This window comes from Bos taurus, chromosome 12 (assembly GCF_002263795.3).
Source record: "Bos taurus isolate L1 Dominette 01449 registration number 42190680 breed Hereford chromosome 12, ARS-UCD2.0, whole genome shotgun sequence".
NCBI lineage: Eukaryota > Metazoa > Chordata > Mammalia > Artiodactyla > Bovidae > Bos > Bos taurus.
Window position 1 is genome coordinate 32,705,927 of NC_037339.1, and position 14,477 is coordinate 32,720,403.

The 14,477-nt window shown below is 43.5% G+C and overlaps 1 protein-coding gene across 3 annotated transcripts in view; it reads left to right on the top strand.

Annotated features, from left to right (window-relative positions):
• Positions 1 to 9,202, top strand: part of USP12 (ubiquitin specific peptidase 12) — a 59,872-nt gene extending 50,670 nt beyond the window's left edge. For 2 of the 3 annotated variants that reach the window (XM_010810799.4, XM_059892053.1), the window contains exons 7-9: positions 2,103 to 2,300; positions 4,792 to 4,870; positions 5,996 to 9,202. In XM_010810799.4, coding sequence (XP_010809101.1) covers positions 2,103 to 2,300; positions 4,792 to 4,870; positions 5,996 to 6,097 — 379 coding nt within the window. In that variant the 3' untranslated portion in view covers positions 6,098 to 9,202. 3 annotated transcript variants of the gene reach the window in all.
• Positions 9,203 to 14,477: the final 5,275 nt, after the last annotated feature.

Genomic DNA, 14,477 nt, shown 5'->3' on the forward strand with positions numbered 1-14,477 from the left:
ACAGCCAAGGTTTGTCACAGGGAACAGTGACAGGTCCGATCAGCAAAGGGGAAGCCAGGTGTCCTGTCCCCGTGGAGTCACTTGGACACACTTGTTTCTCCAGCATCGAATGTGGCAGCATTGTCTCCCAGAGAAGCTCATCACAGACTCAGCGTGGTGCCCGAGATTTACTGGGGGCAGGTCACCTAGGCATTCCCTGCCTGTGTGTGTGCATACACGCTCAGTCACTCAGTGTGCGATTCTTTGCGGCCCCACGGACCACAGTCCGCCAGGCTCCTCTGTCTATGGGGTTCTCCAGGCAAGAATCCTGGAGTGGGTTGCCATCTCCTCCTCCAGGGGATCTTCCTGACCCAGGGATCAAGCCTGAGTCTCTTATGTCTAATGCATCGCAGGCGGATTCTTCACCCGCCAAGCCATCAGGCCTGTACCAAAACTCTAGGCTCCTGGAAGGGAAGCAAGAGCTCAGCATAAACCATATGATCTGTACCATAAGTTCAGGCACATCGAGAACCGCTTACCAGCTAGGGAACAGCGGGAGCACCCCCAGATCAGGTTCCCAGATGCCAGCTGAGGGTCAGCCCCACAGCCAGCCTTTCCCAGGACGGTCTGGGGCCTGCTCTGTAGGTCCCGTGACTCCTACCGTTCTCTCTGGTCACTTGACTGAGGTGCTGTCGCCCAGTGTTAAGCTGTGCTTTCTCCCTAGTTTGTTACTCGTATGCATTTTGTGTGAAGGTATTTTGAGATTATGAATATCCCTATTTCTCAGTCTCAGTGAGGGCTCAGGGATATTGTATTTGAGGTTATATATTTAATTTCTAGAAATGGAATTATTGAGGAAAAGGGCATAAAGACTGTTGGTTCCTGTGGCTGGCTGGTTTTCCAGGAAAGATTAGGTTTTTACATTTATTTTCACTGATGTTTTCCACTGGCCAGGTTAATAAATATTTCTGGGATAATCAGCTGCTCCTCCACACTTAAGATCTGTAGAATGCAGAATGCAGGTTTCGAATAAGGCTATAATTTTTTTTTCACTTTATTAGAGGCAGTGGCTTAGTAAATTTTTTTTAAAATATGAAAAGTGTTTTGCTTCCCTGAACACGTACAGAATTCAGTTCCGCACTGTTTGTCAGGTACCTGCTTGTGCCAGGCATGTTACTGGGGGTGGAGAAATGCGATGAAAGAGATGGTGTCTGTCTGCCCGGAGTCCAGACCCTAGACAGAGAGAGAGACCACGACCATCTCTGTATTTTGTAGTGTAGCAAACTGTACCAAAACAGAGTGAGTCTGTAAAGTGCTGATGGAGGACGGAGGAGAACAGCTGTTTCTGTTGGACGGGAAAGCGTTGGCGGAGAATTTTTTTAAGAAGAGGCTGCCATGCGGTGACATAGGGGAGTGGAGATGGCATGGAGGGGGTCTTCAGGATTGTTGAGGATGAGGAGGCCTGGACTTCACAGGTAGAAACCTCATTCCTGTGTTTCCAGGTTATTTTATTGCCTTTCTGGGATCCACGCAGTAAGGAGCTGTATCCTGTCTGTGAAACAGCCTGAGTGGCTGGTCTTCATTGCACTTCTCTCTCTCTCTCTCTCTCCTGTTCCCAGTCTGTTCCTGACTTATATAGATGAGTAGAACAAATATATTTCAATCTCTGCTCAGCAGCGTTTAGGAACCGGTTTTTCCTCTACCAGACGCAGGCATCGCCTGCAGTCTGCCTTGTCATAAGGGACCTCTATTTCAGGAGTTCAGAGTTCTTAAAATAACCAGCTAGACCTCTGTCTGGGAGCCACACGGAGTTCCACGTTGCATTATGTGGTTTGGAGATGATGAGGGACGGGGCCGTCTTAAGACTGTCAGAATATTGCTCTGCTGATATAAGAGTCACAGGAGATCGCTGTTCACCTCAGACCATCACAGCATTATTAATCAGTTCTACCCCAACACAAAATAAAAAGCTTAAAAAAGGCACAGGTAGAAATAACACGGAAGTGGGCAGTGCTGGGCTAATAAAACTGTCAACGGTTAATTGGATCCTGCAGTTTGATAGTTCTTTTAAGTACATGGTGAATGTCTGTTACAAGATTCTGTCTTCATGTTTATTCTGACAGGATGAAAGTGAAAAAGCTGCCCATGATTCTAGCTCTGCATCTGAAAAGATTTAAGTATATGGATCAACTTCATCGATACACAAAACTTTCTTACCGGGTGGTTTTTCCTTTAGAACTTCGTCTGTTTAACACTTCAGGCGATGCGACCAATCCTGACAGAATGTACGACCTCGTGGCCGTCGTGGTTCACTGTGGAAGGTAACGGGTGTGGGCCGTGCCGGCGGGAGGCTCAGGGGCGGGCAGTGTGCACAGGACACCCCAGAGCCACTCAGAGGCGGGCCTGCCAGAGATCCTGTACCCCCGGTGCTCTAGGACCGAGATGAGTTTATTTCAGAATGAGTATTTCAGATCCATTTTACCATTTCCTCCTTAAAGCTTTTATCTGTTTAAATAGTGCATTATTGCTTGGATCTGATATTTGTTCTTATTATCTAAATAGGGGCTTCCCTCGTAGCTCAGCTGGTAAAGAATCTGCCTGCAGTGCAGGAGTCTCGGGTTCAATTCCTGGGTTGGGACGATCCCCTGGGGAAGGGGATGGCAACCCATTCCAGTATTCTGGCCTGGAGAATCCCATGGACAGAGGAGCCTGGCGGGCTACAGTCCATGGGGTTGCAAAGAGTCAGAAACGACTTAGTGACTAAACCACCACCACCACCATCTAAATATTACTCTGAGAACTTTTAAGTCCTGTTAGTTTTCTTTTTTGTTTTTCTTGGTTGTTGGTTAAAAAAAAGAAAAAAGATGCTGCTTAAAGAGATTTTATAAAATAAATTCTTTATTTTTACAAAATCTGAGACTAGTTGGATATGTTCATCATATTGATAATAATGAAAAACACTTTTAGAAGGCTTTGGAGATAACCTTCAAAGATAAGTTTTCCGATTTTACAAGTCCGTGTGTATGTTTCCTATTAGCTAATTTAGTGTACTATCTCATCTACAGACCTTAATTCATAAAATAGCTCAAAAAGATTCTCAGACCACAAGAGCATTGCATAATCAACATTTATGTTTAGAACATACAGTCTTCATTGACTGTTTACTATTTCCTGTATTAATTTTATTTTATAAATATATATATATATATATACACACACACACACATACTTTGGCTGTACTGTACAGCTTGTGGGATCTTAGTTCCCTCACCAGGGATTGAACCAGGGCCCAGCCAGTGGAAGTGCAAGTCCTAACCACTGGACCACCAAGAAATTCCCTTGTAATAATTTTAAAACAAGACACTCCTCCATTTCCCCTGGTGTTTGGAAACGTGTACTAACAGCGTATTGTATCCCAGATAATGGGAATGTTAGCTGTCCCTGCCTCCCACCTTTCTGCTCAGAATATGTCAAGAGAGCTGGGAGGGGGGTCCACCCTGTTACAGTCTTTAACCTCCGTGGGCTGCGTCAGCCCGTTTCCTGTCGTTTATCCTCAGCAGTAATCTTGCTTTTCCATTTTTGGAGCGTTCTGTTTCTAAAGTAAGTAATGACATCTGAACAGAGGAAAACGGTATCAGATAACTTACAGAACTCTACTGTAATGATCAGACTGGAGGTTTATGTTAGCATTAAGATTTTTTTTTTAAGTTTGAGATGTTTTCTTCTGCAGGGAAAAAGTACTCTCGTCATATCTTTCTCTCAACAAAGATACTCATTTTAACTACGGGATCAAAGATCTAAAGAAACTGGGAGGCAGCTTATTCTCAGATCTGAGGTTGCTGCTTTTAAAATAGTATTCAGAGCCATAAAGGATAATTTGCGTTGAAAATTTTTTCAAGGCCTATAATGTAATAATTGTGGTAGAATTGTAATTTAATTAAAAATTATATAAGCTTTTCTAGTGAGTCATACTTAAATAACTGGGAGAAGTTAAAAAAATCTTTGATATGTTCTTTAAAAAGAATTTCTTTTAGGGAATTGGCTGGTGGTCCGGTGGTTGGGACTCTACGCTTCCACTGTGGGGGACACGAGTTCAGTCTCTGGTTGGGGAATGAAGATCCCACAGGCCATGCAGCATGGCCAAAAAAAAAAAAAACCAAAAAAACCCCACCTTTATTTTTACATTTTTCTAGATTCTGTATCCCAGATTTATTTAAAATGAAAGGCAGAGGCAATTATAATAATTACATGTTGCTAAGAATTAAAACTAGCACTAATAATACTAAAAATAAGTTATTTGTTTAGAGAAGTTTATGAAGTTGGAGCTTGATTGCAGATCCAAGGTTTCAATATCTTTTTCAAGCATCATGTGGACTTTTTCCTCAAGAAAAACTATTGCCAAGGGTTAAGACTCAGAAATAATTCTATGTACATTGTTCTATAGTTATAATTCAGTGTGTTCTGGCCTCTCCTGCCCCACAAAAATGCTAGAAAATTTTATTTAAGTCTCTTGCAGAATCAAATTTGAACTTTACTTTAAAAATAATAATTTTAAAAGGCAACAAAGAATTTTAATAGCATAGCTTTATATAAATAGAATACTGGTTATATCTCTCAAAGCAGAGTACAAATTATTTTAAAATCGAATGACAATTCAAATCAATGTAGCTTGATCTCTTGGGGGGAAAGAATAAGTAAGGAACATTTTTATCTGTTTCAGTTTTTCTCCTTTACAGAACATGGAATTTAGGACAAGAAGAGTAATACTAATAAACTTTGTATAAAGTTAACTTTTATTTCTCTTTGTTTTAGTGGTCCCAATCGAGGCCATTATATTGCAATAGTTAAGAGTCATGATTTTTGGTTGTTGTTTGATGACGACATTGTAGAAGTAAGTAGTTTCCTGATTTCTTGTTTTCCTTCAAAGTTATGTGTGTATCTTGCTCGTGACTTTTTCCTTCCAGCTTCTCATTGTATATGACAGGTCTTCAGGTTGTAATCGAATTCCTACTTCTCAGTCCCTAATACCCAGTTCCAGTGCTGCTGGAACAGTCAGGTAGCCTTGAAAATGTTTAGAATAAAACAAGTGAGATCTTTCAACCACAGAGCTAGTTAAGAAAAAGAACTTACACTATGAAAAAAATAATTTATTGAGCTATAAGACACAGTTAAGTATGCAGATGTTAAGCAAGAGTTTAAATTGTTACATGTGAACACACACACATGAGCGCACACACATAACTGCCATCTAGATCAAGAACTAGTGTATTTCACCACCCCAACAAGCTCTCTTATTCGTTTTCCCCTTTAGTACCTACAGCTTTCCTCCCCCATCCCCTGGAACCCACTATTTCTAATTTTATTATCTTTACTGGGGTTAATTTTGTCTATGTTTGAATACAAGTAGACTCATCCAGTATGACTTCTTTGGTGTCTTTTTTCAGTCATTCGTATTTATGCAGTTCATTCTTCTTACTTGCAGTAGTAGTTCTTTTTTTAAATTGCTATCTAATTTTTCATTGTACAAATATACCATGTTAGAAACTTGGCTTTTTGTCCATTAATGACTATTAAAATAAAAGTGCCTTGGTTACCCTCGTACAAGTCTTTCACTGATCATATGCACTCATTTTTTTCTTGAGTATATATTAGATTGGACCTTATGAAATTGCCATGTTCATAGATCCCAAATGGTTGACAATCCGTTGTTTCTTATAGTTCGGCCTGTGCCTAGGAATAGAGTTGCTGGGTCACAGGGTATGTTCAGGCTTAGAAGATGATGAAAGCATTTTGTCTGTGTCTGGTGCCGTTTTGCGCTCCCAGCTATGAATGACAGTTCCATTCGTTCCACGTTCTCACCAATACTGGGCATCATCCAAGCCATTCTGATTGTGCAGAGCTGTTTTACAAATGAGAAAATGAAAGACATTATCCTAAGAAAGGTTGAAGCTTTTACTGGATTCCAGGAGTCCAAAGAGCTCATTTTTCTACTGACATTTGTTTTTTTCCCTTGCAGAAAATAGATGCACAAGCTATTGAAGAATTCTACGGGTTAACATCAGATATCTCGAAGAACTCTGAGTCTGGCTACATCCTTTTCTATCAGTCCCGGGACTGAGGGAACCGCAGTGAAGAGAGACTTTCTGCCTCATTTCTTCTCTGGTTATTTGGGAAAGGATCAAGCACCGATTTTTCCAAGAAAAGAGAACTGCAGGGAGCTCAGGGGGGCAGCAGCACACTTTGCACACAATAAAGCAAAGACCGTGGGTTAACACGCTCTTCCTATCCTGGTAGTTGATTGATTCGCTCAGGTATCATGCTGTCTGTGCAACTCTGCACAAGGCAGTGAAATCAGAGATACCAGCTCCTCTTGTAAAACAGCCTTCCAGTAACCAACATGCATTTTCTCTTCCTTCATTGCACCGGTAGTGATTGAGCTCCTTGGGGGTGCAGCAGAGAAAACGGGAGTCTGTGCGAGGTTATACTGACGATGGCAGGAGGTGATGCTGAACACGCCGCACACGCGCGTGCCTGGGTTGGACACGTAGAGAGAGAACACTGGGTAGTCTTTTCGAGCGTAAACCGGAAATGCTTTTTGGGCCCAACACTTGGAGTCGCCTTCCTGATGTAAAGAGACTTAACACATACTAGAATCCAGTGTCAGGAAGGCAAATAACGTTTGCTTCTCTGAAGAAGCTTATAATCATATACAGTATATGTATATCTAGGGAACAATTGGTCAAAAGTGGCTTTTTGTTTCCCCAAGGGGAAAGACTGGCTTTGTAATTATAATTTTTTTCCTTATTTATTTTACTTAAAACTGGTAGAGTCTAAGTATTGTATGAAGTGCCCATGATTCTGTTGGTAAATTTGAGCATATTTTTATTAGTTTTTGTCAGTTTAATGAATCCTTTCGTTTGTTTCTATTTTTAAGGTGAATTTTTAAACTATTTTAAATCATAAGTTACCCTAAGAAAAATTGCAGTGAGAGAAGGTAAATTATTCTTTTTCCAGGAGGAACTGATATCTCTGGCTCTAAATATTTGTTCCTAGTTGTAAGTTTTATTCAGCTTTAATTTCAGTAAAATTTAAAAATAATCAAAAAATTCCCTATTGTTGTGGAATGATGGAAGAAATCCTGGTGTGGTAGTGGTGTGCTAGTCTTGAGGGTTCTTCAGTACTCTGTTTCAGGCTGAGGTCACGTTTGGAAAACTCATGTCACAGCAGTTACCTTATTTTCAGATGTTCTTTATTCTGGAAAGAAGTGACCATCCCAACCCCAGCCTTCCTGGGGAGCTGACAGACCTTTTGAGGAGTGCATTAATGAGGTCAACCAGGAGTACTTTGAAAGCAAGTCCTTTTTCCCCCCCTTCCACCTTTGCAGATCTTACTGGAAGAGTGTTTAGAAATTTAACTTTGTGTTTGTAAAGACTTCATTCTGTTGGGAGTTTCAAGAAGTGACATGCGTGATGTAAGATGTATGTAAACCATTGCAGTTGACACTTTCCTATACATCAGTAAGTTGTTTGACAGTGGCCGAATGTAACTTGCAGAAAGTAATTGAATATATATTCAAAATAATAGCAATCAGGTCTTAGATGTTCTTTATTCAAGTCTTTTTAAGGCAGTAATCTTTTTTTTTAATTGCTGTAATTTTCTAAAGTTATTTTACTAATACTGTTGAATCTGAAAAAAAAAAAGCAACAAAGAAGAATGTTTTTGTCTGCTGCTATTATTAACATTTATTATCTGTATCTTTTAGCTCAGGAAATGACTTCACCTGTTCGTTCCATGAATAGATCTTTAACAGGGTCACTTAGCTAATTGGACTGTTGAAACAAATGTGCCAGGAGAAAATGATGGTGTCTTCTGACAGATTGCTTTTGCAGATAACAGTTTCTAAAGCCTTACCCCTGGCTGGGATGGTTTCGTACAAATTACATGGCCTGCCCAATCTACCAGTGTGGCTCAAGAGAATCAACCAAGAATGTGGGCAAGGTCAGAGCTCTGGAGGTGCATACATTTTTTTTGCTTTGAGGGCTTCAGCCAAATCGTCTTGTAATTTAAAGCTGAAGGTCTGCAGCTTTCAGTCCAGAGACGAGGAGTAACGTGAAGCTGAACCAGCTTTAACTTGCACTGGTCCGCAGCATGTAGAAGAAAGATAGATGAAGTCATTTGCATAAAGGTACAGCGTTGGGATACTGTGTTGTGTTTGTAAACTTTACATTTTGCATTAAAAAAAAAAAGTACAGTAAAGTAAAAGCCAAGGTTAAATTTTCTATGAAAGCAAGTTCTCACATTTTTCTTGAGTTCCATGGTAGTCGCACACTGTTCACATCTATACCCTGTTTAATAGGACGACCTGTCAGGGGCAGGACAATGGCATGATGGTTCTCCATTCACTTTGTCCTCTTAAGTGCAGCTGCATCTACGTGCAATGTCTCGAAGCTTCTCAGAAACGCAGTATGCTTTAAAAACTCGAAGGGTTTAGGGCTGGGGGGAGAAATGCAGACAGAGAAAGAAAAGTGACGCGTCTAGAAAGCGACGTGAGGGTGTGTGTTGGCTGACCAACTGAAAGGAGCGGCGGGTTTCAGTTGTACACGGTGCTGATTGCCGTCCAACTGTGTACATGTTTGTTGGGATGGCTGTCCCGTATTTTGTGTTTTGGAATAAGAATTTCTATGAATTATCGTAACTGAAAGTAAGTATTCTAAATGAAGTCTCACTTCTAAGTCATATGGCTTCTGCCTTGGCAGCGGTACCTTTAGAAGCTGGCTGGAGACGGGAGCCCTGAGACTCTAGGCAGAGGGAGAAGGGGGGGTGTGTAATATATGGGTCATCGTCGCCTCTAACCATCCGTGTAGAGTTTTTTCCTTTCCTTGATGGCAGTAGAAAGACCTCACTTCCATAACATACTACTCTTGATACTTTCTTTAAAGCTACTTTTTCATTGAAGATTTCTCTCATGAGGTATTTAACCTGGGAGCCGGGAGGCTAAGGCGCTCAGGTCCTGGCTCTTCAGTGAATTTAACTGTGTGACCTTGGGCAAGTCACTTAACCTCTCTGTGCTTCAGTCTCCCTATCTTGTAAAATGGGAGTAATACCTACCTCACAGGGTTGTTGTGGGGATTAATTAGATACAATGTCTGTAAAGCATCTAAGGTTCTTGAAGAAGGCGCTATATAAATACAAAATAATATCTATTAAAGTTGGTCTATTTGTGCCTGTGGGGTTTCGTGTGTTTTTTTTTTTTCCTCCTTAAAATGCATTTACGAAATAGAAATGTACACCGTGGGCGCTGTCTTACTGCTTTTCCTCAAAAGTTGACTACTCCTGTCGCCCAAAGAGATTTTCCCAGAACGCATCCCACAAGTGTAAACCTGTGTTCCATCCGTGCCTATGTTTATTCAGCATGCACCGTGCATGTATTTGTCTTTATTTAGTGGCGTTGTCTTTCCCCAAATCCCAAATTTAAAAATTTAACTTTCACGTCATAGAATCTTAGAGGGCAAGATACCTTTGCAGTCACTGTTCCTAATGTCCTGTCCTCCCTTCCACGGGCCTACTTGGTCCTGGAAAATGATCACATGAACTTGAGACAAAGCCTGGTCCTCTGTAGAGTGACTTAAAAATTGCTGTTTCTTGATCCCCATGGTTCTTGGGAAGCCTGGCCAGGCAGCACTCTCATTGGAGTCTCTGAAGGAGAGTTCTCAGAGTTAAACACAGTAACAGGGCAGCCAGCTACCTGGGGACCTGAGATAAACATCTGTAACATACTGAACTTTGAGTAAATGACATTGTCTGTATTCAAGAGAGTTTCACAGACTGTTGAAAAAGCCGTGACTGCCCCTCACCTTTTCTACCTTGTCATCGGGTGCTTGTGTGTAAGTTATTTGAAACCCTCTCCACCTTTCTTCATTGGTCTGTTCCTTATGATAAGCTATCAACCATTTTTTAAAATCTCCAGGTTTGCTGAAATAACCCGTCATTTTTGAGTTGAGTGTGTGATAGGCTCTGTACTCAGCATTTTACATTTTTAAAAAGGTAGCTTGAAGACTGTCACAGAGGTCATGATATCCTCACTTTACAAAAATGGAAACTAGGTCTCTCCAAGGTTAAGTGACTCCAAAGTCACTCAGCTGGAAGGTGTCAACTAGGTATAAGTTGACTTCCAAGCGCTTAACCCCTTGGTTCCTAAAGAGGGTTCTACAGTGCTCTTAGGAGTTCTTTCTCAAGCAGCCACTGTGGACCTGATTCCTGAAGGAACAGGCTCACACTATTTGTCATATGCCACTTACTATGAAAGTGAAATAGTAGTGAAAGTATTAGGCGTTTGTTCAGTCCTGTCCGACTGTTTTAACAACCCCATGGACTGTAGCCCAGCGGGCTCCTCTGTCCATGGGATTTCCCAGGCAAAAAGACTGGAGTGGGTAGCCATCCCCACCCAGGGATCGAACCCCAGACTCCTGCATTACAGGCGATTCTTTACCATCTGAGCCACCAGGCTTACAGTAAACCACTTATAATCCACCTTTACAACATGTTCCTTTCTTAAATTTCCTCACTTGCTGTCAAGGATTTGCCTATAATGAAACTGATACAGAACTTAATGAACACTTTATTTCTCCAAATTGTTTTTAAATAAGCAAAACGTTCAAGAGCAAGGAAAATCGTCCCACTCTACCGACAAGTCATTTCCAAATCTGGACAATCTCAACTCGTTGGCCAACGTTGAGAAAGCTCATTCTCAAAGGCTCCCAGGTGGTTCTAATCATCCACTTTGGGGCCTGTGTTAGGACTCCTTTGAAGTTCTAGATTATGTTTCTGTAAGGTCACGGCCAGTCTGGAGTGGACCTGATGGTAGCACTTTTGAAAAATCAAATTAAGCAATGGTCAGGGTTGATTATTCCTTTAGGATTGGCTGGTTTGATCTCCTTGTTGTCCAAAGGACTCTCAAGAATCTTATCCAGCACCACAATTCAAAAACATCAATTCTTCAGCACTCAGTCTTCTTTATGGTCCAGCTCTCACATCCATACGTGACTACTGAAAAAACCATAGCTTTGACTATATGGACCATTGGAAGGGCTGAAGCTGAAGCTCCAATACTTTGGCCACCTGATTTGAAGAGCCAACTCATTGGAAAAGACCCTGATGCTGGCAAAGATTGAGGGCAGGAGAAGGGGATGACAGAGGATGGGATGGTTGGATGTCATCACTGACTCAATGGACAGGAGTTTGAGCAAACTCTGGGAGAAGGACAGGGAAGCCTGGTGTGCTGCAGTCCATGGGGTTGCGAAGAGTCAGACCCGACCGAGCAACTAAACGACAAATTATCAGGTCATTCAGAAATGGACTCCAAAATGGGAGTCAAAACAGCAGAACTGGCTCACATCTGCGTCACACATGGTGACTGTGGTTCCATCCATCAGAGAAGGGGGTTGGGGGGTGGTGTCTGGCTGGTGGCTCTGGTCTGGTGAAAACAGTTGTCATTAACACACGCCCCAGAGGGACAGATCTGGGCCTCAGACTCCATCCTCCTCATTCCCAAGCAGGATTTGAAAATCACCTTGAAAGCTGCAGTGAATTTTACCTGAAGGATGATAAACATTTAGCTTTGCTTTTAGAGCTTATGGCTGATCCTACATCTGAAGTGGGTTGCGGAATGGCAGGCTAGAGCCCAGGAGCTTCTGAGGCCCACACATCTGAGAAGGTGGGAGGGGGAAAGCTTCCCATGACCAAGGTGTGTGTATGTGTGTGAGCCCACCAGGCTGGGACCCCAGCAGGGGGCCTTTGGAAGAGGGTGTCAGTGAGTGACCAGACCAGGAATGTGGGGATAGGAGACCCACAGTTGAGACAAGTGTAGGGAATGTGCAGACAGGTCAAGAGAAGTACTATTATTAAAATTTACTTTGCTGATACAGGGAATTCATAATTTGAATACACAGTCAGCCATGAAAACACAGGGTTCCTCGCAGACTACTAAACAGCTGAAGAAGGGAGCTTGCATTTACTGAACCAGACCCCTGACATACAATCTCATTTACTTCTCCTAGTAACCTTGTGTGAGCGTCCTCAGTCGCTCAGTTGTATCTGACTCTTTGCGACCCCACAGACTGTAGCCTGCCAGACTCCTCCGTCCATGGGATTTTCCAGGCAAGAGTACTGGAGTGGGTTGCCATTTCCTTCTCCAGGGGATCCTCCTAACCTAGGGATCGAACCCACGTCTCCTGAGTCTCCTTCATTGGCAGGTGGATTCTCTACCACCGGGGAAGCCCCTTCACCACATCTAGCTGCCCTCAGTTTGCTTTTCTGATTCTTTCCTATGGCGCCAGACCGGTTTCCATCACAACGGCTGCGTGCTTGCGTCAGGGACTTGGATTCTACAGAGGGGCTCTTCCACCTCCACTCCAAGTCTCACCGGAGCAAACTTGCTGGCAGGTGCAAGTGAACCTGGAATCTCTCCAGCTCACCTGCACGCCTTTGAGGGGAGCTTTGTTTTTTTCCTAAACCAGCTGATGCCTGAGGTTCATGATATTGTGCTTAAGACATGTGATTCCCTACTACATCAGTCAATTAAATATTATGTACGCAACTATAATGAGTTTGGGAGGGAGAGTTGCTTCTTTGAAAGCTCAGTTGAATGATTTGAAAAGATCCAATAAAGGTAACAATATTTGCTTTAAATTAGGTGTAGGGGACACCGGGGGAAAATAGGAACAGAAGGATTCTGTACTGGAATGGTTTTTCAACAGTCTTTAAGATCTCCAACCCCTTTAAAGAAAACAAAATCTGAAATTGTAGATAATTTATTACAGGTGTGATTTATGCAAAACCCAAGACAGCAAGATTCCCCAGCGAGGGCATCACTCAAAGAAAGACTTGGGCCCTGAGTCAAATATTGGCAAGTAAATTACCATGTATGTGTTTTAAGGTAAAAGAAAATGTTGAAAGTATTTATATGATTTTTAAATCCTTGGTTGATCCATGTACTAATCGAGAGCCTACTACGCGTCAGTGTTGTTAGCTCTGGGAATGAAGAAATAATTGATTCAGACCAACAAGTCCCTGGCGCGGAATGTACCTGCTAGTGTAGGCCAAGGCAGGAAACAGGCCTGTAAAACATACCTATGATGTCATGTACGTGTGTGGACCGCACAGGAGCGCAGACCCGGGGATGCGGTGAAAAGGCAGGGGCAGGGAAGAGCTTGTTACGAGGGGACATGAAAGCAGAGAGGGAATCTGATGGGAGCCATCTGGACATCTTAAGGGGAGACTCAAGAGGCAGAGCGGCCAGGGGCAAGACCCCCAGCCCAGCCTTAGCCAGACGTATTGAAGGAACCTGGAAGCAGGTTGGAAGATGGGCACTAAGGAGAGAGGAGAGACACAGGCAGGGCCATGTCATGGGGGTGGGGGTGGGGGCTGGCTTTGGACCTTATCCAGAAAATGAGGGGACGAACCTGGGTAGGTCTGATTTCCAGGGATTTTTTTTTTTTTTTTGGCTGAGCAGGGCACATGGGATCTTAGTTCCCAACCAGGGAGTCAAACCTGTGCCTCTTGCCATGGAAGTGCCGAGTGCTAACCACCGGACCGCCAGAGAAGTCCTTGATTTCCAATTTTAAAAGGACGCTCTGCTACTGTATGGATAATTGAGGCCAGGGTGTGGGGTGTAGGGTGGGTGCTGGGCTGTGCTTAGTGGCTCAGTCCTGTCTGCACTCTTTGTGACCCTATGGACTGTAGCCCACCAGGCTCCTCTGTCCATGGGATTGTCCATGCAAGGATATTGGCATGGGTTGCCATGTCCTCCTCCAGGGGATCTTCCCCACCCAGGGATCAAATTCTGGTCATCCGCATCCGCAGGGGGATTCTTGACTGTCTGGGCCAGCAGGGAAGCCCACGGGGTGGGGGTGGGGGGTTAAAAGTGGAAGCAAAAAGCCAGAAATGGGCCAGACAGGGCTGAGCAGAGAAGCTGAGGACAGCAGGGAGGCAGGACGCCCAGGGCAGCAGCGGAGAGGAGCGGGTGGGGGTGGAGGGAGTGACCCCCTACCAGTGGCATGATGGATGCAGGAGGGAGGGGGCCAGGGAGCTTAGGGAAAGGATGGGGTGCTGTGGGGGCGGGGTGCCTCGGCATGGGTGGGGAGGTGTGGGAGCGGCGAGGGGCAGGGGGTGCTAGGTGGGGCGGGGAGTGGAGACTGCGGACTTTTTCACCACAAGGGAGAAAGCCAGAGGCGAAGCCTGCTTTCCATCTGTCTTGTGGCCAGCCAAGGGTGCGGGAGGTGCTCCCAGCCGCTCTAGCCCATTTTTGGCGGCTCCGCTGGGGCTGCTGCTGGGCCTGGTTCCCACGTGGAAGGAAAATAAGCCCCAAGCTTACATTTCTCAGGCTTTAGGTAGATGCCTTGTAGTTGGAAATCTTTTGGAAAATGTCTGTTTATAGGAATCTATTTTATATACAGGTGTCAACAATCTATTAAAAATAATAAGAATAATTTCTGGAAGCC